Source organism: Bufo bufo, chromosome 4 (genome assembly GCF_905171765.1).
Source record: "Bufo bufo chromosome 4, aBufBuf1.1, whole genome shotgun sequence".
In the NCBI taxonomy this organism is placed as follows: domain Eukaryota; kingdom Metazoa; phylum Chordata; class Amphibia; order Anura; family Bufonidae; genus Bufo; species Bufo bufo.
The window spans coordinates 117,760,872-117,784,987 of NC_053392.1; the positions used below are offsets into that span (position 1 = coordinate 117,760,872).

Sequence of the window (24,116 nt, forward strand, 5' to 3'; positions counted from 1 at the left end):
ATATGTCTGCCCCTCATGCCGGCCCCTCATGCCTGCCCCTCATGTCAGCCATATGTCTGCCCCTCATGTCAGTCATATGTCTGCCCCTCATGTCAGCCATATGTCTGCCACTCATGTCAGCTATATGTCTGCCCCTCATGCCTGCCCCTTATGTCTGCCCCTCATGTCAGCCATATGTCTGCCCCTCATGCCTGCCCCTCATGTCAGCCATATGTCTGCCCCTCATGCCGGCCCCTCATGCCTGCCCCTCATGTCAGCCATATGTCTGCCACTCATGTCAGTCATATGTCTGCCCCTCATGTCAGCCATATGTCTGCCCCTCATGTCAGCTATATGTCTGCCCCTCATGCCTGCCCCTTATGTCTGCCCCTCATGTCAGCCATATGTCCCCCAGGTCAGCCATCAGCCCCTAGTGCAAATAAAATAAAATAAAAAAAAACACTTTCCTCTCCTGCTCCTGGTCACCATCGCGATCCTCTTCATTCTGCTGTCGGCTGGCTGTGTATAGCGGCGCACAGTGTGAGGTCACAGAGCGGCCTCACGCTGTGCGCAGCCCTGCACAGCCGATAGCCGAGCCGTGGACCAGGAAGTGGTGAGTACAGATCCTTCACCGCTTCCTGGTCCTTCTGTACTAATGAAGCGCTTCCATAATGGAAGCGCTTTATTAGTACAGAGTTAAAGACTGCCCTGATCGCCGCAGCCCGGCAAACCATCTTCCAGGGCCCGGTCTTGGGCCGCGGCCCGACGGTTGGGGACCGCTGCTCTAGACAGTACGCCTCCTACTGCCCACCGCAGCAAGGGACCGGGCACACCAAAGCCAGCTCCAAGGAGTTCCCTGGCATGACAATATGCTGACGACAAGACACGAGTGGTTTGCACGCTGTGCAATCAGAGCCTGAAGCGAGGCATAAACGTTCTCAACCTAAGCACAACCTGCATGACCAGGCATTTAAAGGGCTTCTGTCAGCCCACTAAACCGTTTTTTTTTTTTTTGTTGTTTACTAATAATCCCTATACTGCGAGCTCTGCATACATAAGTTAAATAATCATTTTGGTTCAGTAGAATTTGATAAAAAGCTATTTTTAAAATATGCAAATTACCTTGCTACCAGCAAGTAGGGCGGCTACTTGCTGGTAGCAGCCGCATCCTCCGATCCTAATGACGCCCCCTCCGCATTGTAATTGACAGGGCCAGGGAACGGAATCGTTCTCTGCTGGCCCTGCCTGTTAGCATTCAAAATCTGGCGCCTGCGCCGCGGCCGTACCTACAGTGGGATGCGAAAGTTTGGGCAACCTTGTTAATCGTCATAATTTTCCTGTATAAATCGTTGGTTGTTACGATAAAAAATGTCAGTTAAATATATCATATAGGAGACACACACAGTGATATTTGAGAAGTGAAATGAAGTTTATTGGATTTACAGAAAGTGTGCTATAATTGTTTAAACAGAATTAGGCAGGTGCATAAATTTGGGCACCACAAAAAAGAAATGAAATAAATATTTAGTAGATCCTCCTTTTACAGAAATTACAGCCTCTAAACGCTTCCTGTAGGTTCCAATGAGAGTCTGGATTCTGGTTGAAGGTATTTTGGACCATTCCTCTTTACAAAACATCTTTAGTTCATTCAGGTTTGATGGCTTCCGAGCATGGACAGCTCTCTTTAAGTCACACCACAGATTTTCAATTATATTCAGGTCTGGGGACTGAGATGGCCATTCCAGAACGTTGTACTTGTTCCTCTGCATAAATGCCTTAGTGGATTTTGAGCAGTGTTTAGGGTCGTTGTCTTGTTGAAAGATCCAGCCCCGGCGCAACTTCAGCTTTGTCACTGATTCCTGGACATTGGTCTCCAGAATCTGCTGATACTGAGTGGAATCCATGCGTCCCTCAACTTTGACAAGATTCCCAGTCCCTGCACTGGCCACACAGCCCCACAGCATGATGGAACCACCACCATATTTTACTGTAGGTAGCAGGTGTTTTTCTTGGAATGCTGTGTTCTTTTTCCTCCATGCATAACGCCCCTTGTTATGGCCAAATAACTTAATTTTAGTTTCATCAGTCCACAGCACCTTATTCCAAAATGAAGCTGGCTTGTCCAAATGTGCTTTAGCCCACCTCAAGCGGCACTTTTTGTGCTGTGGGCGGAGAAAAGGCTTCCTCTGCATCACTCTCGCATTCAGCATCTACTTGTGTAAAGTGCGCCGAATGGTTGAACGATGCACAGTGACTCTATCTGCAGCAAGATGATGTTGTAGGTCTTTGGTGCTGGTCTGTGGGTTGACTCTGACTGTTCTCACCATTAGTCGCTTCTGTCTATCTGAGATTTTTCTTGGTCTGCCACTTCGAGCCTTAACTTGAACTGAGCCTGTGGTCTTCCATTTCCTCAATATGTTCCTAACTGTGGAAACAGACAGCTGAAATCTCTGAGACAGCTTTCTGTATCCTTCCCCTAAACCATGATGGTGAACAATCTTTGTCTTCAGGTCATTTGAGAGTTGTTTTGAGACCCCCATGTTGCTACTCTTCAGAGAAAATTAAAAGAGGAGGGAAACTTACAATTGACCCCCTTAAATACTCTTTCTCATAATTGGATTCACCTGTGTATGTAGGTCAGGGGTCACTGAGCTTACCAAGCCAATTTGAGTTCCAATAATTAGTTCTAAAGGTTTTGGAATCAATAAAATGACAATAGTGCCCAAATTTATGCACCTGCCTAATTTAGTTTAAACAATTATAGCACACTTTCTGTAAATCCAATAAACTTCATTTCACTTCTCAAATATCACCGTGTGTGTCTCCTATATGATATATTTAACTGACATTTTTTATCGTAACAACCAACGATTTATACAGGAAAATCATGACGATTAACAAGGTTGCCCAAACTTTCGCATCCCACTGTATCTTCAATCTGCGCAGGTGCACTGAGAAGCGGCCGCTCGCTCCTCAATGCGCCTGCGCCGGGTGCAGATGTGACGTCATTGGCGCAGGCGCATTGAGGATGGAGCGGTCGAGCGAGTGGCCACCTCTCAGTGCGCCTGCGCAGATTGAAGATAGGTACGGCCGCGGCGCAGGCGCCAGATTTTGAATGCTAACAGGCAGGGCCAGCAGAGAGCGATTCTGTTCCCTGGCCCTGTCAATCACAATGCGGAGGGGGCGTCATTAGGATCGGAGGATGCTGGTAGCAAGGTAATTTGCATATTTTAAAAATAGCTTTTTATCAAATTCTACTGAACCAAAATGATTATTTAACTTATGTATGCAGAGCTCGCAGTGTGGGGATTATTAGTAAACAAAAAAAAAAAACGGTTTAGTGGGGTGACAGAAGCCCTTTAAGTGCAAAGCACAAGCTGCAGTGGAGTAGACACCTCAAAAACCAAGAAAGGTCTTTGGCTCCTCCTGCTTCCTCTTCTGCTGCAGTCGCGGCCTCTTCATCCACCTCTGGAGTGACAGTGCCACCTGCCACTCCGCAAACAGAGGATCTGCCAGCAACACCAACACCTGGGTCACCAAGCATCTCCACAATGTCCCACGGAAGCGTTCAGCTCTCCATTTCCCAAACGCTGGAGAGGAAGAGGAAGTACACACACTACCCACCCGCGATCACTAGCACTGAATGCCAGCATTTCTAAATGACTTGCCTTTGAAATGCTGTCATTCCGTCTGGTGAAGACGAATAGTTTTAAAGGCCTTATGGCGGTGGCTGTCCCACAGTACGTCGTGCCCAGCTGCCACTACTTTTCAAGGCGAGCCATCCCTTCCCTTTACAACCAATTAGGGGACAAAATCAGGTGTGCACTGCGCAACGCCATCTGTGGCAAGGTGCACCTGACTACGGATATGTGGACCAGTAAGCACGGTCAGGGCCGTTATATCTCCATAACAGCCCACTGGGTAAATGCAGTGGCGGCTGGGCCTGAGGCGGATAGCAGTTTGGCGCATGTCCTTCCACCACCGAGGATTGCAGGGCGTTTCAGTTTGCCTCCGTTTGCTTCCTCCTCCTACTCTGCTTCCTCATCCTCTACCAGCTCCTCATCCGGTCAGCGTAACACCTTTACCACCAACTTCAGCACAGCCAGGGGTAAACGACAGCAGGCAGTTTTAAAACGTATCTGTTTGAGGGACAAACCCCACACCGCGCATGAGCTGTGGACGAGCCTTGAACAACAGACCGATGAGTGGTTTGTGCCGGTCAGCCTCAAGCTCGGCCTGGTGGTGTGCGATAATGGGCGAAATCTCATAGCAGCTCTGGGACTAGCCGGTTTGACGCACATCCCTTGCCTGGCGCATGTGCTGAATTTAGTGGTGCAGAGATTCCTTAAAAATTACCCCGACAAGTCAGAGCTGCTGCATAAAGTGCGGGCCGTCTGTGCGCGCTTTCGGCATTCTCACCCTGCTGCTGCTCGCCTGTCAGCGCTGCAGCGTAACTTCGGCCTTCCCGCTCACCGCCTCATATGCTCACCGCTCACCTTGCACATGCTGGCCAGACTGTGCGAGCAGCAGCAGGCCATAGTGGAGTTTCAGCTGCAGCACGCACGGGTGAGTCGCTCGGCAGAACAGCACCACTTCACCACCAATGACTGGGCCTCCATGCGAGACCTGTGTTCCTTGTTGCGCTGTTTCGAGTACTCCACCAACATGGCCAGTGCCAATAACGCCGTTCTCAGCGTTACTATCCCACTTCTATGCCTCCTTGAAAAAACACTCCTGGCGATGATGGAAGAGGATGTGGCACAAGAGGAAGAGGGATCATTTCGTAGGTTTCCAGCCAGTCATTCCCAAGTGGCTCCGAGGGTGGGTTCCTACACTTACAAACCCAAGGTACACAATTGTCCAGCCAGGCCACAGTTCTGGAGGATGAGGAGGTGGAGGATGAGGAGGAGGAGATGGAGGAGGAGGAACCATGTTCACAGCAGGGTGGCACCCACACCAGCTCATGACCATCACTGGTGCATGGATGGGGGGATACAGAGGACACAGACGATACACCTCCCACAGAGGACAGCATTTCGTTGCCTCTGGGCAGCCTGGCACACATGAGCGATTACATGCTGCAGTGTCTCCGCAATGACTGCCGAGTTGCCCACATTCTAACTTGTGCTGATTACTGGGGGGCCACGCTGCTGGATCCCCGTTACAAGGACAACGTACCGTCCTTAATTCTGTCACTGGAGCGTGATCGTAAGATGCGCGAGTACAAGCGCACGCTGGTAGACGCGCTGTTGGTGGCATTCCCACCTGACAGCGGGGGCACAGTGGAAGCACAAGGCGAAGGCAGAGGAGGAGGAAGAGGTCGCCAACGCAGCTGGGGCACCGCCAGCACCTCAGAAGGCAGGGTTAGCATGGCCGAAATATGGAAAAGCTTTGTCAGCACACCACATCAACCAGCACCACCAGCTGATATGGAACGTCTTAGCAGGAGGCAGCATTTCACCAACATGGTGGAGCAGTATGTGTGCACACGTCTACACGTACTGAATGACGGGTCTGCCCCCTTCAACTTCTGGGTCTCCAAATTGGGCACATGGCTGGAGCTTGCCCTTTACTCCTTGGAGGTGCTGGCCTGGCCTGCAGCCATTGTATTATCTGAACGTGTGTTTACCATGGCAGGGGGCGTCATCACAGACAAGCGCAGCCGCCTGTCCACAGCCAATGTGGACAAGCTCACGTTCATTAAAATGAACCAGGCATGGATCCCTCAGGACTTGTCCGTACATTGTGCAGAATAGACATGTATACCGGCACTAAGCAGCCATTGTTATACTGCAGCGCAATTGCTCATGTTTGTATTTTGGATATTTCACACTCTTTTGGAGTGTACCTTAATTTTACAAAATTAAATTAAAACCAAAAACCTGTGTTGGCTATCTCGTCCTCCTCCACCGCCACTTCCACCTACTCCGTTATGTCCACTGCCTCCTCAAACTAGTACTCCATATGCAACTCCACCTCATAAATCCATTTAATTTTTTTTGTACGTGTTTTATTTTATATCATTTACTACTTTGTCATTTACATTTTCGGGTGAAATTCACCAATTTTTGGGTGTATAGTACCACTGCTATACCTAGTAAACCGGTAAAAAATAAAAAATAAATTGTCAGTTACATTTTCTGTTGAAATTAACAAATTTTTGGGTGTATAGTACCACTGCTATACCTAGTAGGCCGGTTAAAAAAAAAATTGTCATTTACATTTTATGGTGAAATTCACCAATTATATTGGTTATATTTCCCAATGTTTTGGGGTGTACCCTAATTTAAAAAATAAAATTTAAAACCAAAAACCAGTGTAGGCTACCTCCTCCTCCACCGCCGCTTCCACCGACACTGTCACATCCACCGCCTACTCAACCTCCTACTCCATATGGACCTGGTCCTCCTAGATCAAGATTATTCTTTTTTATTTTTACGTATTTTATGTTATTTAAAGTCATTTCCCTATGCACATTTGTTTGCAGAGCACTTGCCATGCTCTTAACCACATTTTGACGCCATTTGCAGCCCTCTAGCCCTTTCCATGACATTTTTACAGCCATTTTAGTGCTCAAAAGTTCGGGTCCCCATTGACTTCAATGGGGTTCGGGTTCGGGGTCAAGTTCGGGTGAAGTTCGGGTCCCGAACTCAAACTTTTTTCCGAAGTTCGGCAAACCCGTCAAACCCGAACATCCAGGTGTCCGCTCAACTCTAGTCATGACACATTATGGATAGGGGATAACTATCAGATTGGTGGGGGTTTTACCACTGAGACCCAGATAGATCACAGAAACAGGACTCTGTACTTCAAGGGGTCTCCCAAAATTAATGGAGCACCAGGATGAGCATGTGCACTGCCTCTCCACTCACCTCTGTGGGAGTTCCTGAAATAGCTGAGCACTGGACTCAGCTGTCTTTGGAACTCCAGTAGAGATAAATGGAGTGGCAGTCTGCATGTTCTACATGCTGATTCATTTATTTCAGAGGTCCCTGATGAGTATGGGGTGTCCATCTTTGTGATCAGTTGGATTCCCAGAGGTAGGATCCTCAATAATCAATTAGATTGGCATGTAATATATACAGTGCTGCCCATAATTATTCATACCCCTGGCAAATTTAGACTTAAAGTTACTTTTATTCAACCAGCAAGTAATTTTTTGACGGGAAATGACATAGGTGTCTCCCAAAAGATAATAAGACGATGTTCAAGAGGCATTATTGTGGGGAAAAAAAAAATTCTCAGCTTTTTTATACATTTGAGCAAAAAATACAAGATGTTCTGCACTGTGAAAAATCTCAGAGGACGTGGTCGGAAGCCAAAAGTGACACCTGTGCTGGCAAGGAGGATAGTTAGAGAGGTGAAAAAGAATCCAAGGATCACCACCAAGGCCATCCTGGTGAATCTGGGCTCTGCTGGTGGCAATGTCTCAAGGCAGACAATCCAACGGACACTGCACAATGCAGACCAAGGAGGACGCCACTTCTCCAGATAAGACACACAAAAGCTCGCTTGGCCTTTGCAAAAGCTCATCTGGACAAAGAAGAAGACTTCTGGTCTTCTGTGTTATGGTCAGATGAAACAAAAATTTTATTGTTTGGTCACAATGATGTTTCCTTCATTTGGCGTAAAAAAGGAGAAGCCTTCAACCCAAAGAACACCATCCCTACTGTCAAACATGGTGGTGGGAACCTAATGCTTTGGGGGTGTTTTTCAGCCAATGGACCAGGGAACCTAATCACAGTAAACGGCACCATGAAAAAAGAGCAATACATGAGGATTCTCAACGACATCAGGCAGTCTGCAGAGAAACTTGGCCTTGGGCACCAGAGGACATTTCAGCATGACAATGACCCAAAACACACAGCAAAAGTGGTGAAGAAATGTTTAGCAGACAACAACATGAACGTTTTGGAGTGGCCCGGCCAGAGTCCAGACTTGAATCCAATTGAGAATCTGTGGAGGGCGCTAAAGATCAGGGTGATGGCAAGAAGACCTTCCAACCTGAAAGATTTGGAGCTCATTGCTAAAGATGAATGGGCAAAAATACCTGTGGAGACATGCAAAAAGCTGGTCTGCAATTATAGGAAGCGTTTGATTGCTGTAATAGCCAATAAAGGCTTTTCGATTGATTATTGAGAAGGGTATGAATAATTTTGGACTGGACACTTTTTGCTCAAATGTACATAAAAGCTGAGAAAAGTTTTTTTTCCACAATAATGCCTCTTGTACATCGTCTTATTATCTTTTGGGAGACACCTATGTCATTTCACGTCAAAAAATTACTTGCTGGTTTAATAAAAGTAACTTTAAGTCAAAATTTGCCTGGGGTAGGTATGAATAATTATGGACAGCACTGTATTTTCTATGCATGTATACAGCAGATTACTAAATAAAATTAAAAACTGTGTCTTACGTTGATGGTCTTCACAGGTTGGAGACTTCTGTCCTGGTGGAGTTTTTGTACCATCAATCGTTTTTCCTTCTTCATTAACACACCAGCAGTAGCCGGTGCTGCCATGACATTGCTTTGGTTGATAGTTTCCTTTTTCATCACACTTGGGTTCAAAAGCACCCAGTAGGGGTCGTCCTCGTTCACGTTGCCGCTGACGTTCCTTTTGACAAGGGCCCTGATTTACCTTGATATCTATATTGAAAAAATTTAAAGTTCTGTTAAAATGAACTAAATTTGGTTAGGTGCCATATAATCAGGGCCCTGCCATATAATGCAGGCTTCTGGACACAGGATCTTAAAACTTTTATTTAAATAAATTAATAACAATTGACATAAAGTTGCTTCTAACGTACAATGCGTTTTGGAGGACGAACCACCTCCTTCGGGTTACAACAAAAGCATAGAACAGGGGGCATTATTTAAGACACATACCCAAGAGATCTCAAAAACCTGGACTGGAAAAGTGAAAAAAACCCTGCATAAAACCATTCAAAATAAAAAAGCAGTTTATAAAGAGTTATGAAGAGTTAAAGGGGTTGTCCAAGTTATATTTATTGATGACCTATCCTCAGGATAGGTCATCAATATCAGATCGGCTGGGGTCCAACACCCGGCACCCCCGCCGATCAGTTGTTTGAAGAGAAGGCGCGCGCCGTGCCAGCGCTGCCTCCCCTTCACTGTTTACCTTCTAGCCGTTGCATCTGCAGCGGTGAGCAGGTGTAATTACACCCAAGCCGTCCCATTCATTTCAATCGTACGGATCGCTGTATAAAAGCGATCTGTACCATTGAAATGAATGGGACGGCTTGGGTGTAATTACACCTGCTCACCGCTGCAGATGCAACGGCTAGAAGGTAAACAGTGAAGGGGAGGCAGCGCTGGCACGGCGCGCGCCTTCTCTTCAAACAGCTGATCGGCGGGGGTACCAGGTGTTGGACCCCAGCCAATCTGATATTGATGACCTATCCTGACGATAGGTCATCAATAAATATAACTAGGAAAACCCCTTTAATAAAGAACATAATACAATATAATTCCACTGACTTATTCCCAATTTCCCTAGACACAATAGAAAGATTATCTAATTCTTTCTATAGCTTCATTCAATCTCTTTTGCGTTAGAGTCTGCATGTTAATCACTGCCTTGCCATTATTAGTACCCAGCTGAAATGACAACAAAGATAGCAAAAACAGTCTCCCATCCCCCAATGTCAATCCACTGGTGTACAAGAGAAATTACATAAAGAACCACGAGGACAGAGTCTATTCGTAGCAATGTCCCAACATTAATTATGGTTCTTTAGGGGACAAGTCAAAAGCAATGTCAACTATTGCAGCATTTTTCTTCCTTTTCATGTGTTATGTTGATTCTAACATTTGTGATTTTAGCTTTTAAATCCAAACTTTGTATTCATTTTATGGAGGATCCTATTCATCCTGGTCATGATATGTCAGTATTAATAAGTCAGAGTAATTGGACTTAAATTTTCTGTTGAAGATGTTTCACTAGTTATCTGAATGACTTTCTCAATTAGAAATACTTGTGCAAGAAATCTCAGACATTAAATTCTGGCGATATATAATTAGTCTGCATAATCTGTTTATCATGATCAACACGAGGTCAAGAACCTTATGAAAGTAAGATGTTGATTTCAACTTGCATACAGGGAGTGCAGAATTATTAGGCAAGTTGTATTTTTGAGGATTAATTTTATTATTGAACAACAACCATGTTCTCAATGAACCCAAAAAACTCATTAATATCAAAGCTGAATATTTTTGGATGTAGTTTTTAGTTTGTTTTTAGTTTTAGCTATTTTAGGGGGATATCTGTGTGTGCAGGTGACTATTACTGTGCATAATTATTAGGCAACTTAACAAAAAACAAATATATACCCATTTCAATTATTTATTTTTACCAGTGAAACCAATATAACATCTCAACATTCACAAATATACATTTCTGACATTCAAAAACAAAACAAAAACAAATCAGTGACCAATATAGCCACCTTTCTTTGCAAGGACACTCAAAAGCCTGCCATCCATGGATTCTGTCAGTGTTTTGATCTGTTCACCATCAACATTGCGTGCAGCAGCAACCACAGCCTCCCAGACACTGTTCAGAGAGGTGTACTGTTTTCCCTCCTTGTAAATCTCACATTTGATGATGGACCACAGGTTCTCAATGGGGTTCAGATCAGGTGAACAAAGAGGCCATGTCATTAGATTTTCTTCTTTTATACCCTTTCTTGCCAGCCACGCTGCGGAGTACTTGGACGCGTGTGATGGAGCATTGTCCTGCATGAAAATCATGTTTTTCTTGAAGGATGCAGACTTCTTCCTGTACCACTGCTTGAAGAAGGTGTCTTCCAGAAACTGGCAGTAGGACTGGGAGTTGAGCTTGACTCCATCCTCAACCCGAAAAGGCCCCACAAGCTCATCTTTGATGATACCAGCCCAAACCAGTACTCCACCTCCACCTTGCTGGCATCTGAGTCGGACTGGAGCTCTCTGCCCTTTACCAATCCAGCCACGGGCCCATCCATCTGGCCCATCAAGACTCACTCTCATTTCATCAGTCCATAAAACCTTAGAAAAATCAGTCTTGAGATATTTCTTGGCCCAGTCTTGACGTTTCAGCTTGTGTGTCTTGTTCAGTGGTGGTCGTCTTTCAGCCTTTCTTACCTTGGCCATGTCTCTGAGTATTGCACACCTTGTGCTTTTGGGCACTCCAGTGATGTTGCAGCTCTGAAATATGGCCAAACTGGTGGCAAGTGGCACCTTGGCAGCTGCACGCTTGACTTTTCTCAGTTCATGGGCAGTTATTTTGCGCCTTGGTTTTTCCACACGCTTCTTGCGACCCTGTTGACTATTTTGAATGAAACGCTTGATTGTTCGATGATCACGCTTCAGAAGCTTTGCAATTTTAAGAGTGCTGCATCCCTCTGCAAGATATCTCACTATTTTTGACTTTTCTGAGCCTGTCAAGTCCTTCTTTTGACCCATTTTGCCAAAGGAAAGGAAGTTGCCTAATAATTATGCACACCTGATATAGGGTGTTGATGTCATTAGACCACACCCCTTCTCATTACAGAGATGCACATCACCTAATATGCTTAATTGGTAGTAGGCTTTCGAGCCTATACAGCTTGGAGTAAGACAACATGCATAAAGAGGATGATGTGGTCAAAATACTCATTTGCCTAATAATTCTGCACGTAGTGTAGATGAAAATGTGATTAGACTGCCTCAGGAGAGGTGTTAGAACAACATTGTAAGTGGAAGACAATATAGGTCACACTTCACCTCTTTTCAATCTTGCTATGTTTAATTTGACATAAATAGCTGTGCTATTTATGCTAACACTGCTCCAGAGGTTTTAATCACACCGATAGTTTCAAATAATCTCTTAAAGAGGGTGTGCCATCTGTACATTTTTGTAATATCTACACCTCAGGGACTTGCACTTGTTACAAGAAAGAAGCGCTGATGTGCATCTCTAGGAATGGAGAGGTGGCCATGCATGCGAGTCTTTCTCTGTTCACTTTGGAAGAATTTTTTAAAATAATTGAGTCACTGTCATTGAACCCACACAATTTTTTTTTATTTGCGCAAATAATCTCAACTTTTCATGTATAGTAAGTATACCAGTAATACAATTCAGGATAATCCATGTTTTCAGTGTTTACATATGTCTTAGCACACAAAACCGTTTGCTGCTACTTGTAGTGTCTGTTTCTAAATAGAGATGAGCGAACAGTTAGTAACTTCCCAAAATTTAGTCCAGCAGGCAAATCCAAAGCTTTTCAGGTTAGTTTCAGAGAAATCCAGTAAAATGGCACATAGTCAGCGGGAAAAAGCACTGGGAAAGAAGAAGAAGGATGCCCACATGACCATAAGAGGAAGTGGGGGTGGGGGCTTGCCCTGATTGGCTCACAGGCTGACAGATGGCTTTAATGAGCCAATTAGTGCTGCAGAAGGCAGTGGTGCCCTTGCAGAACAAGCAGAATGTCATTCTGTGTTGGGCTGTGCATTGGTCTTGCAGTGTCTGACAGAAAATTACCTTAGGCACAGTGTACAATCAAGTTTGCATTTTAGTGTGAGGGACAGTGAAGGGAAAGGCTAGAAAGAAGAAGAATTGCGTATAATAGGGAAAGGCAGGGAAAGCTGTCAGCCAGGGAGTTAGACGTGAGGAGCTGATGCTGGGTATGCCTGGCAAGGCCTTCTAACTGCAATTACTGCCTTATAACATAATTGCAGCTGCCGCAGAACCTCAAAAAGAACTTACTGGAAAGACTTTTTAACAGAAGGGGAGGAGTGGAATAAGCTCATAACTGTACAACATTGTTTTACCATCCAAAGTATAGATAGCATTTGAACTATCAGTGAAAAGGTGAACTACCAGTCTGAAATCTGTGTCAGGGCATTTGCAAACAGTTCAAATATATACAGTACAGACCAAAAGTTTGGACACACCTTCTCATTCAAAGAGTTTTCTTTATTTTCATGACTATGAAGGCATCAAAACTATGAATGTATATAACTGGAATTATATACATAACAAACAAGTGTGAAACAACTGAAAATATGCCATATTCTAGGTTCTTCAAAGTAGCCACCTTTTGCTTTGATTACTGCTTTGCACACTCTTGGCATTCTCTTGATGAGCTTCAAGAGGTAGTCCCCTGAAATGGTCTTCCAACAGTCTTGAAGGAGTTCACAGAGATGCTTAGCACTTGTTGGCCCTTTTGCCTTCACTCTGCGGTCCAGCTCACCCCAAACCATCTCGATTGGGTTCAGGTCCGGTGACTGTGGAGGCAAGGTCATCTGGCGCAGCACCCCATCACTCTCCTTCATGGTCAAATAGCCCTTACTTTCAAAGTTTTCCCAATTTTTTCGGCTGACTGACTGACCTTCATTTCTTAAAGTAATGATGGCCACTCGTTTTTCTTTACTTAGCTGCTTTTTTCTTGCCATAATACAAATTCTAACAGTCTATTCCATGGGTGTCAAACATGCGGCCCGCGGGCCGCATGCGGCCATCAATGAATATCTTTGCGGCCCGGCAAAGATGCACTGCTATGTATGATCCGGGAGAGAGGAGGGGCTGGAGTCCGTAACTAGGGGCGGGGCCCGGTGCAGTCACTGTACTCTTACACCGGGCCCCGCCGCTCACCAAAGTATTTATAAACGTGAATCCTTATCCTGTTATTAAGTTGAACTAACGCTGCCCTCTCCCATGTTCCCCTGTTTCCCCATAGCACTTACTTAAGCTTCAATAGCAGGCAGAGCGGACGGCAGCAGTAACGTCACTCACTGACGTCGAGCGCCTGCTCCGCCCTCTTTATGAATGAAGCAGGCGGAGCAGACGCGCGACGTCAGTGAGTGACGTTACTGGTGCCGTCCGCTCTGCCTGCTATGAAAGCTTAAGTAAGTGCTATGGGGATACAGGGGAACATGGGAGAGGGCAGCGTTAGTTCAACTTAATAACAGGATAAGGATTCACGTTTATAAATACTTCGGTGAGCGGCGGGGCCCGGTGTATTGGGGGACACTGTTATGAGGGGGATCTGTGGATGACATATAGCAGTGTCATCCACAGATCCCCCCCCATAACAGTTCCATCCACAGATCCCCCCACCTCATAACAATGCCATCCACAGATATCCCACCCCATAACAGTTCCATCCACAGATCCCCCACCTCATAACAATGCCATCCACAGATCCCCCATAACAGCACCATCCACAGATCCCCCACCCCATAACAATGCCATCCTCAGATCCCCCCACCCCATAACAATGCCATCCACAGATATCCCACCCCATAGCAGTACCATCCACAGATCCCCATAACAGTGCCATCCACAGATCCCCATAACAGTGCCATCCACAGATCCCCCATAACAGTGCCATCCACAGATCCCCATAACAGCGCCATCCACAGATCCCCCATAACAGCGCCATCCACAGATCCCCCATAACAGCGCCATCCACAGATCCCCCATAACAGTGCCATCCACAGATCCCCCATAACAGTGCCATCCACAGATCCCCATAACAGTGCCATCCACAGATCCCCCATAACAGTGCCATCCACAGATCCCCCATAACAGCACCATCCACAGATCCCCCATAACAGCGCCATCCACAGATCCCCCATAACAGTGCCATCCACAGATCCCCCATAACAGTGCCATCCACAGATCCCCCATAACAGTGCCATCCACAGATCCCCCATAACAGTGCCATCCACAGATCCCCCATAACAGCGCCATCCACAGATCCCCCATAACAGCGCCATTCACAGATCCCCCATAACAGTGCCATCCACAGATCCCCCATAACAGTGCCATCCACAGATCCCCCATAACAGTGCCATCCACAGATCCCCCATAACAGTGCCATCCACAGGTCCCCCATAACAGTGCCATCCACAGATCCCCCACATGACAGTGCGTCATCCACAGATCCCCCATAATAGTGTCATGCACAGACCACCATTAATTCAAAGCCCACAAAAAGCACAACTTTTGGTTAAAAATATTTTTTTCTTATTTTCCTCCTCAAAAACCTAGGTGCGTCTTATAGTGAAGTTTAATATTTGTATATATATATAGGTCTCACTTGTGTTATTGGGCAACGGGATGTTGGGGGTCAGCAGTCATGAAACAACAATGTTGTTCTATGAAAATGTACGATTTTTTTATTTTTTTTTGATGCGGCCCACATAAACTTAAATTTTGTTTTTTTGGCCCATGTTAGCCTTTGAGTTTGACATGCTTGGTCTATTCAGTAGGACTATCAGCTGTGTATCCACCTGACTTCTCCTCAACGCCACTGATGGTCCCAACCCCATTTATAAGGCAAGAAATCCCACTTATTAAACCTGACAGGGCACACCTGTGAAGTGAAAACCATTTCAGGGGACTACCTCTTGAAGCTCATCAAGAGAATGCCAAGAGTGCGCAAAGCAGTAATCAAAGCAAAAGGTGGCTACTTTGAAGAACCTAGAATATGACATATTTTCAGTTGTTTCACACTTGTTTGTTATGTATATAATTCCACATGTGTTAATTCATAGTTTTGATGCCTTCAGTGTGAATCTACAATTTTCATAGTCATGAAAATAAAGAAAACTCTTTGAATGAGAAGGTGTGTCCAAACTTTTGGTCTGTACTGTATATATTTTTTATGGGTTTGGGAAAATAGTGTATACGTTTGTCTTACAATACAGAGGGTAGCAGTTTATATCTCTGAATGATAACATTAAATACTATGCCTAAATCTGTGTCATTCCCTCTCCAGACAGTTAATTTTTTTGTTTGTGTTTTTCGGTAAAAAAAAGAGTATACAGTATGTGTGTAAGAGTATTATATCTCCGAGTGATAATGTGAAATATGAGACTGAAATCTGTGTTGGTGCATCTCCAGACAGTTCTTTTGTTGGTTTGTGTGTGTGTGTGGTGTTGTGGAAATTTTATTAGGATGTATTTCTAATATATTGTGTATTGTCATCATGTCTCTCAGTGTCAGGGTAAACCATTGGAGTGGATATCTTCCTGTGTATGTGGAGACATGGCTGCCAGGCGCTGTGGTCTCCGTCGGCGAATGGTCCAATATGCTATGCACTGGGCTGTGGGCCAGGGGAGACTGATATGTTTAGCAGAGCAGTGTTTTCTTGGCGAATGTATGGACGCCGGCTAGCGCCCCCGCGCAAGACGCGGATTTATTGGTTTGGTGTGGATACATTTGTTAAGAGAACAATATATGAAAGGAACGTGCGTTTGTTGTCTCTAGTGCGCCTGATCAGCCACTGGAGATAATGACGTTGTCCTGTAAATAAACATGCATGAGGATCATAGTAACTTTATTTGGCATTGATCACTGAGCAAGGCTGGATAAAGTTAACTCCAGTGGTAATGGGAGGTTATAGTATACATGTGTTTGTTATGTTATTGTAAATGATGGTGGTTTCTCATCTTCCTCTATCATCACTTCCTGTATGTCATCACTTCCTGTATCCTTGTTAAATGAAGTAAGTGGTCGGGTGACAGGCCGGCCCCTTTTCTATTGTTACACCTTTTGTGAGTGAGAAAAAAAAGGTGAGCAGACTGGGCAGGAGGAAGCAGTGCTCAGCAGAACTGAACATGAAAACACCTTTGTCTGAGTGGTGAAGAGATTTACCTTTCCTTACACAAAGTCTGATGCAAGTGAATTTCTACTACAAATATTTCTATTACAGACTGGGGGGAATAATCTCATAGTAGGTTGACAACTTGTGTTTTACACTACAGAAAGCTTTTTTTCTGAATCTGCATATTTTAACACACAAAAGACATTAGGCCCAAATCTGTTAGTAGTGCTGATACTGAATTATGAATGGGGACAAAACGGAAGCGTTTTTTTCCCGTATTGAGACTAGAGATGAGTGAATTTATGAAAAGTTCGATTCAGCTTATTCGCCGAATTTTACAAAAAAATTTGCCCCGTTACGAATTACTTTGTCATGAAGAGCACTTTTTTGTAAGCAGTGGCATTTTACACCTCAGATGCCGCGTTCATACATGATCACGGCATCTGAGTGTAAAAACAGTGTGAAATTAACATTACATTTTTTTTATCAAACTTACCGCCTCCATTTGCTCATGGGGGACCGGCCGCCGCCATCTTGCTTGAAGATCTGGAGCAAAATCTCGTACGGCGCCAGATTATGTCATCACGCCAGCCAGCGTGGTGACATCACACGTCACCACGCACAGGATTTAGGCCAAGATTTTCAATCAAGATGGCGGCTTGTGGCCCGTCGCGAGCAAATGGAGGAGGTAAGTATAATTTTTTTAATTTTTTGCACTATTTCAGGTTAAATCGATTCGCTAACACAAAGCACAAGGAAATTCGGCTTCGAGGCGAATCAAATTTATCCTGAAATTTGATCAAATTCCACTTCGTGGGATTCAATTCACTCATCTCTAATTGAGACCCTATGACGGATCTCGATACCGGAAAATATTAACTCTAGTGTGAAAGTAGCCTAAGTCTCCTCCTTGTTTTCTGCTCCATTGTGAGACATCTATAATGGAATGATATAAAAAACTTTTCTTGACCAGCAATTCATTTGCCTACAAGCTGAACCCTACCTGGTCAAGTTGCTTTTGGTGCAGTCGCTGCCGTACCATTTAATAATGCCTTGTACTCTCACGTGGCAAAGAAAGCGGGTCACTCCTTCTGATTCTGATGCTCCAGGAAGACACCTAGGGCGGCTGTTACGGACAGCGATAGTACATGTCTTTCATGGCCAACTGAGTCAATGTTTTTTTGTGGTAGCGGCAAGGCAGCACCATAGCAACATGGCCTGGTCCTTTTGACCCCCCCCCCACAATGATTGCATCTGGCTGGCTTCCACACCAGGAACTTTTCTGCCTCCTCCACTTCCTCCTTCATGGATACACTCCCATCCCCAACAGCAGCAGAGCACTAGTGATGAGCAGCATAGGCAATATTCAAATTCGCAATGTAATATATTCACAATAAATTTGCGATAAACTCGCGATTAGAATATTTAACACTATTCGCGAATACGAATATATAGCACTATATTCTAAATATTTGCGAATTCTCAAAGTGGCGATATTCACGATTAAAATTTGCGATTCGAATATTCGCTCTCAACACTATAGAGCACGTCATTGGTCCCGCTCCCCTCCTTCCTAACACATGTGTCAAGTCAAGCGTTGCCATGCAGCGTTAAAGCTGATCAGGCTGGTAAAGAGTAGCTAAACAAGCGAGCAGTTGCTAAAGTACATGAAGCAGCAAACATCCTGCTGGCTGTCACCTCACCGACTCCAACTGGGCAAGGTGATCAAAGACAATGGCCGCAACATCGTGGTCATCCTGAACCTGGGGGAAATAACAAATACTCCCTGCATGGCGCACATCATTAACCGAGTTGTGAAATGCTTTAAAAAAAAGTAAGCTGGCTTGTGCAAGGTTCTGGCAATGTCCATGAGACTGTCCCCTTTTTCATAAGAATGAGATCTGCACACCCTCTAGTGGTGGGTGCTTATAGAGGACAAAAGTAAGTCTGTTATAGAAAGGAAGATCTATGGCACACCAAAGGACTCTTTTTGAAGTGATGCTTTAATGCATATTTGTGTAGTTACATCATTTTGTGTTTAATTTTCATCCAGAATATGCAACAGGATATGAGGCCGTCAAAAGAAGTCCCAACGTTTTGGTCACTAATGACCTTTATCAAGGGATCTGGCCCATGTGGGGAGCCGGTTCATCAGTTATCTACTTATCTACTTCTTTTCTTTTAGCAGAACAAATTTTCCACCTGACTCCTCCATATAAATAGACTCTCAGATGTTCAGCTCAGCATGAAAGTGTTTTCAATGGCGAGAGAGAAAATAAAGGATTAGGTGAAATATCCTTCTTTCTGCCGACATGTGCCATCAAGAGAAAGTTGGGTGACCACCATACACATTAGATAGAAATCTAACCTATATGGGCACCTTCAGGCTGTAGACTTATCAGGCTGGTTTTTATACTTTTTAACTTTTAGTAATTTTTTTCACAGTAAAGAAAAAAAAAATATCCAGAAATATGCAGTTACTACTTACCTTTCTGGGAAGGATATGTTTCGGTCATGATGGGCTTCAAATTAAAAGGATTTAATGAAGCTTTGTAAATATTTTCACTATTCAGAGAAATAGCATCTGCTTCTCCAGCCTGTAAAACAATACTTTCATTGTTGATATTGAACTTTTCTATTCTTTTTAAGAGTGTTTTCCCAAAAATCAGTCGATCACAGCAGCCCTCAGTGATCAGCTGAATCTATGGGTGAATCCAACAACAAATGTTTCATTTCCCTGTCGTGCCTCAGCAGGATAGATTGAGGATTACACTGTTAAATCAATGGACTACCCATGTAAACAGTCAAAAGCAAGAGAATCTCAGTATTGCCTCTCTCCGCTTTAGCTAAAAGGGGATCTACTTTACTGAAATACCCTAAAGGTATTGAAAAATATTTATTTTATACCAGAATATCAATTTCACTGCTTTGGCATCAGGACAGGTCATCAATATCAGATAGGTGGGGGTCCGACTCCTAGCTGCCCATCTGTTTGAAGGTACAGTACGTCTCTATTTGTTTCTGTTTCTTACACAACATATTTGAATGTTCTGTTGATTGTCAGAGGAAATAAACATCTGACCTAAAGCTTTGCTCTACCATCAGAGCTCTCACAATGCTTTGCATGTTGGTAAGGGTACTTTCACACTAGCGTTTTTGTTTTCTGGTATTGGGTTCCGTCACAGGAGCCCAATACTGGAAAAAACTGATCAGCTTTATCCTAATGCATTCTGAATGGAGAGCATTCCATTCAGGATGCATCAGGATGCATCAGTTCAGTCCCTCTTACGTTTTTTGGATGGAGAAAATACCTCAGCATGCTGCAGTTTTCTCTCCGGCTAAAAATATTGATCACTTGCCGGAATGCCGGATACGGCATTAATTTACATTGAAGTGTATTAGTGCCGGATCCGGCATTAAGTGTTCCGGCAAAACGGATCCGGCTCTCCGGTCTGCGCATGTGCAGACCTTTAAAAAGGCTAAAAAAAATTATACCGGATCCATTTTTCCGGATGATACCGGAGAGACGTCTGACAAATGACATCAGTTTGCGTCCGGATTGCCTGATCTGCCTGCCAGAATCCTCTGCCGCAAGTGTGAAAGTACCCTAACAGGAAATAAGCAGAATACTGAAATAAACTTTGTGTCTGAACAGAGACGAAAATGGACTGCAAACTATCTAGAATTATTAATACAGAAGACTAACGATTTACATAGTACCGTATGTTGTCCAACACTGGAGTAATCCCATAATATTTCTATACTATCCATAATGTCACATCATTATTATACCACTGAACCTAACCCAGATCCTTTTATTTGCTGGAACTGTGGAATTCTCTTCTCTATTTCTAACTAGATGTAATCCCATTGATATTTCCTGTGTCCTATTTGCGGTAACTTCATCTATAGTACAAGTCTGTTTTGAGCTGAGCTTTCTTTATACCTTTGTTTTAAAGAGGTTGTCTCATCTCATACTTTGGTGGCATATTGCTAGGATATGCCACCCTTGGGACCTGCACCTATCTCTATAATGGGGCCCCCAAGTGAACGAAGGTACACCACACAATCGTGAGCACCCTCCATTTTTTTTTCTATGGGTGAAATGAGAGATGCGCTCGCTTGTGAGGTGCACTCCGCATTCACTGCTATGGGAGTTCGAAGGAGCTTCCTTCCCGACAATTACCTGCTCGCAGTGGATATGAGCACTGCATTTATGTGCAGCGATTCCCTCCACTGTATGGGGATGAGTGATTGCTACTGCCATTGCTCAACCCCATAGAGATTCATTGTTTCTGGGCAGCAGATCGCTGTTTAGACAGCACAATGTGCTGCCCAGAAACAATGATTTAGGTGGCTGCATAAACGTTTGCTTCACCCTATGAACGAGCATTTTGCATCTTGGGTTCCCAGCAGGAAAGGGGCAATTTATGATCAGCCTATTCTAAAAGGACCCTTTTTTAAAGGGAATCTATCACCCTGTTTTTGGACTAGTCCAGATCACAATTTTTTACTTTCCCACTGCCCCCGATTCACTAGCTATCAGCACTCAAATCTGCACTGAAATACACAGTCCAGATTGCTATGCCGTTCTAACAGAGTGGACAGGACTAATATGCGCTTGCATGGCAGTCCCGAGAATGTATATATTTCAAAGCAGCTCTGAGTTTTGACAGTGGGGGAATGGGGGGCAGTAGAAAAATAAAAAATAGTGACCCGGACTCGGAATCTGCAGTACTACTCAGTACAGATTCTCTTTAAAAAGACATTGCTCAAAAAGTATAACCTCTTCATGGCCTCTATATTGTAAATTTTCATGGACTTCCCTGAGGACATACTCACACTGATAGCTCTCATACAGTCCTCAGTGCTGGATTTCTTCACACATATCAGGACAATTTCCTTGACAGTGCACGAGTTCACCAGATCACTGCACTTTTTTTCTTCTGCATCTGACGTCACACACCAGCGTACATTTCTTGCTTGGGGTGCTGCATAGCTCATCCCTATGATTAGGATCAATCAAGAAAAGAATATAATATTCTTATAGAAAACTATCCAATGAATTCAGGAATGTTTAACGGTGGCAAGAATTTGGGGTTTTCTGAAAAAGTTGTTTTAACTGGCGCCATTGTATGAACATGTAGTAAAGGATGTCTGTGCTTACCCAACAGGCAGAGACATAGTAAGACTTGGAAAGCAGGAGTCATCCTCACTTCTTTCTGGGCACTAGATGAAGAGTGCTTCATGCAATGTGGCTGCTCGTCCCATCTCATTTCGTGTTTCCTATTTATAAGAGGAGGGGATGGCTGAGTGAGCAGATCTGTTGTCCTTATCTTGTTTGTAGAACTATTTCTCAATAAAACCTGTTCCCTGCCTTCTCACTGTGATTGATCGACTCTGGTTTTGGGCACGCAGACAGTTTTTGTTTTTGCAACTTGGAATCTTAGCTACTAAAGCATTATGTGTGGTGTGCAGCATTCAGCTTCTTTATATGGGAACATGCTTCTCAGAATGATCAGATCTGGAGAAATGTGATACTGTGTCACCAGTTCATCCTTGTATGTAAAGAAACTGGAAATGAGTTCATATCTAGAGATGAGCGAATCGAAGCTGACGAAGTGGAATTTGATCCAAATTTTAGGAATTATTCGATTCTCACTGAATCCGAATTTCCTTATGCTTCGTGGCAACGAATCACATTTTTTCCTAAAATGGCTGCTGCACATGTTAGCACATGAAGCAAGGAACTCTGGGAATGAGGGATCACCCACAATGCCATGCATGTAGCCAATCAGCAGCCAGCCAGCCCTGTGATGTCACAGCCCTATAAATAGCCTCAGCCATCTTGGATTCAGCCATTTTCCAGTGTACTTAGTGCAGGGAGAGACATAAGCAGGTGCTAGGGACAGTGCTAGGAATGACTTGAAAACTTATATTTTGCTCAATAGAAGTTTAGGGAAAGAGCATTAGAAGTACAGGGAAAGGATAGAGAGGAATTATTCCACAGTATTGAAGCAGAACAGGGTTCAATAGGGGTGTTTACAGCCTGGGTAATAGGAACAATCATATTACACCTTGCTGCACTGACTGAGGATCCAAATTGCCATTATACTGCTGCTCATTTCAGGTTTGCAATACCTCTGTAATTCCAGCAAACCGTTCTTGTTATTGGGGTCTTATTAACCCTTGTGCAGTGCAGTTATATATATGTTCTAAAGCCTTTTTTCTCATGTAGTAGTGGGGAAAAAAAGGGGCCTATTAGCCGTTGTGTGTTGTGAGAAAATTACAGCCCTTTTTGGCGTGTATTAGTGGCAAAAAAAAACTTTATTTGCTGTTCACGGCCGCAGTTATATGTTCTAAAGCCTTTTTTTGGCGTGTATTAGTGGGGAAAAAGAAAAAAGGGCTTATTAGCCGTTGTGTGGTGAAGTGGGAAAATTACAGCCCTTTTTGGCGTGTATTAGTGGCAAAAAAAAAATATTATTTGCCGTTCAGCGGTGAAGTTCCATTGTATTACAGCCATTTACAGGGTGTATTAATAGGATAGATACGTGCATCCTATTAGCCGTTCTGCGGTGAATTGTGATTGGGGTGTATTAATAGGAAAAATACGTCTTATTAGCCGGTCTGCAGTGATCCGACATTGTTATACAGCCATTGTTGGGGTGTATTAATAGGAAAAATAAGTATGTGTTATTAGCCGTTCTGTGGTGAATTTACATTGTCATACAGACATTGTTGCGCTGTATTAATAGCAAAAATAAGTATGTGTTATTAGCCGTTCTGCGGTGAATTTACATTGTTGGTGCTTATTATTAGGAAACATAAGTACTTCTTATTAGCCGTTCTGCGGTGAATTTACATTGTGTACATGAATTTTTTTGTGACTTTTTGGGGAAAATTGGTAGGTGCATGTAGACTTTCTTCTGTATGGACTGAGTAATTGCGTCGATTAGCCATTCAGTGGTGAATTTTTTTGTGAAACAGCATTTTTTAGGAAAATTGGTCGGTGAATGTAGACTTTCTTCTGTAGGGACTGAGTAATTGCATCGATCAGCCATTCAGTGGTGAAATTTGTTTGTAATACAGCCTTTTTTGGGAAAATTGGTCGGTAGCTATAACTACAGTCAAGGACAATATATATATATATGTCCTTAAATATATATATATGTCTATAAATATATGTCCTTTACAGCGCACTGGGTAAATGTGGTTCCTGCCCAGCCACACCAGCAACTTGGCCAGGTGACGCCGCTTCCGCCTCCACACCGTTGGTCCTGCGACAATGTCCGCCTCTGCCTCCTCATCCTCCATCGTGTCCTCAGTCTCCACTGCAGGGACAATTCACATTGCTCCTCCAGCATACCACATGTGCAGGGCATGGCAGGGTTACGCTGTTCTACACCTCGTTTCGCTGGGTGTACGGAGTCACAAAGGGAAGGAACTGCTCCATGTCGGAACCATGGTGATCGACAACAAGAAGAACATGGTGTCGGTGCTGCGTCAAGGAGGGCTGAGCCATGCACCCTGCATCGTGCACGTGT

General features: G+C 44.1%; 1 protein-coding gene across 39 annotated transcripts in view; it reads right to left on the bottom strand.

Annotated features, from left to right (window-relative positions):
* LOC120997603 (saxiphilin-like) overlaps nucleotides 1–24,116 on the bottom strand; it is a 390,951-nt gene that overhangs the window by 160,846 nt on the left and 205,989 nt on the right. Inside the window, exons 1-4 of one of the 39 annotated variants that reach the window (XM_040427743.1) lie at nucleotides 21,740–21,893; nucleotides 21,415–21,578; nucleotides 19,061–19,169; nucleotides 8,396–8,626 (exon numbers count right to left, since the gene is read on the bottom strand). The exons of the other annotated variants lie outside the window; for them this stretch is intronic. Coding sequence (XP_040283677.1) covers nucleotides 8,396–8,626; nucleotides 19,061–19,169; nucleotides 21,415–21,578; nucleotides 21,740–21,848 — 613 coding nt within the window. The 5' untranslated portion in view covers nucleotides 21,849–21,893. Of the gene's footprint in view, nucleotides 1–8,395; nucleotides 8,627–19,060; nucleotides 19,170–21,414; nucleotides 21,579–21,739; nucleotides 21,894–24,116 lie in introns of those variants that run through there. 39 annotated transcript variants of the gene reach the window in all.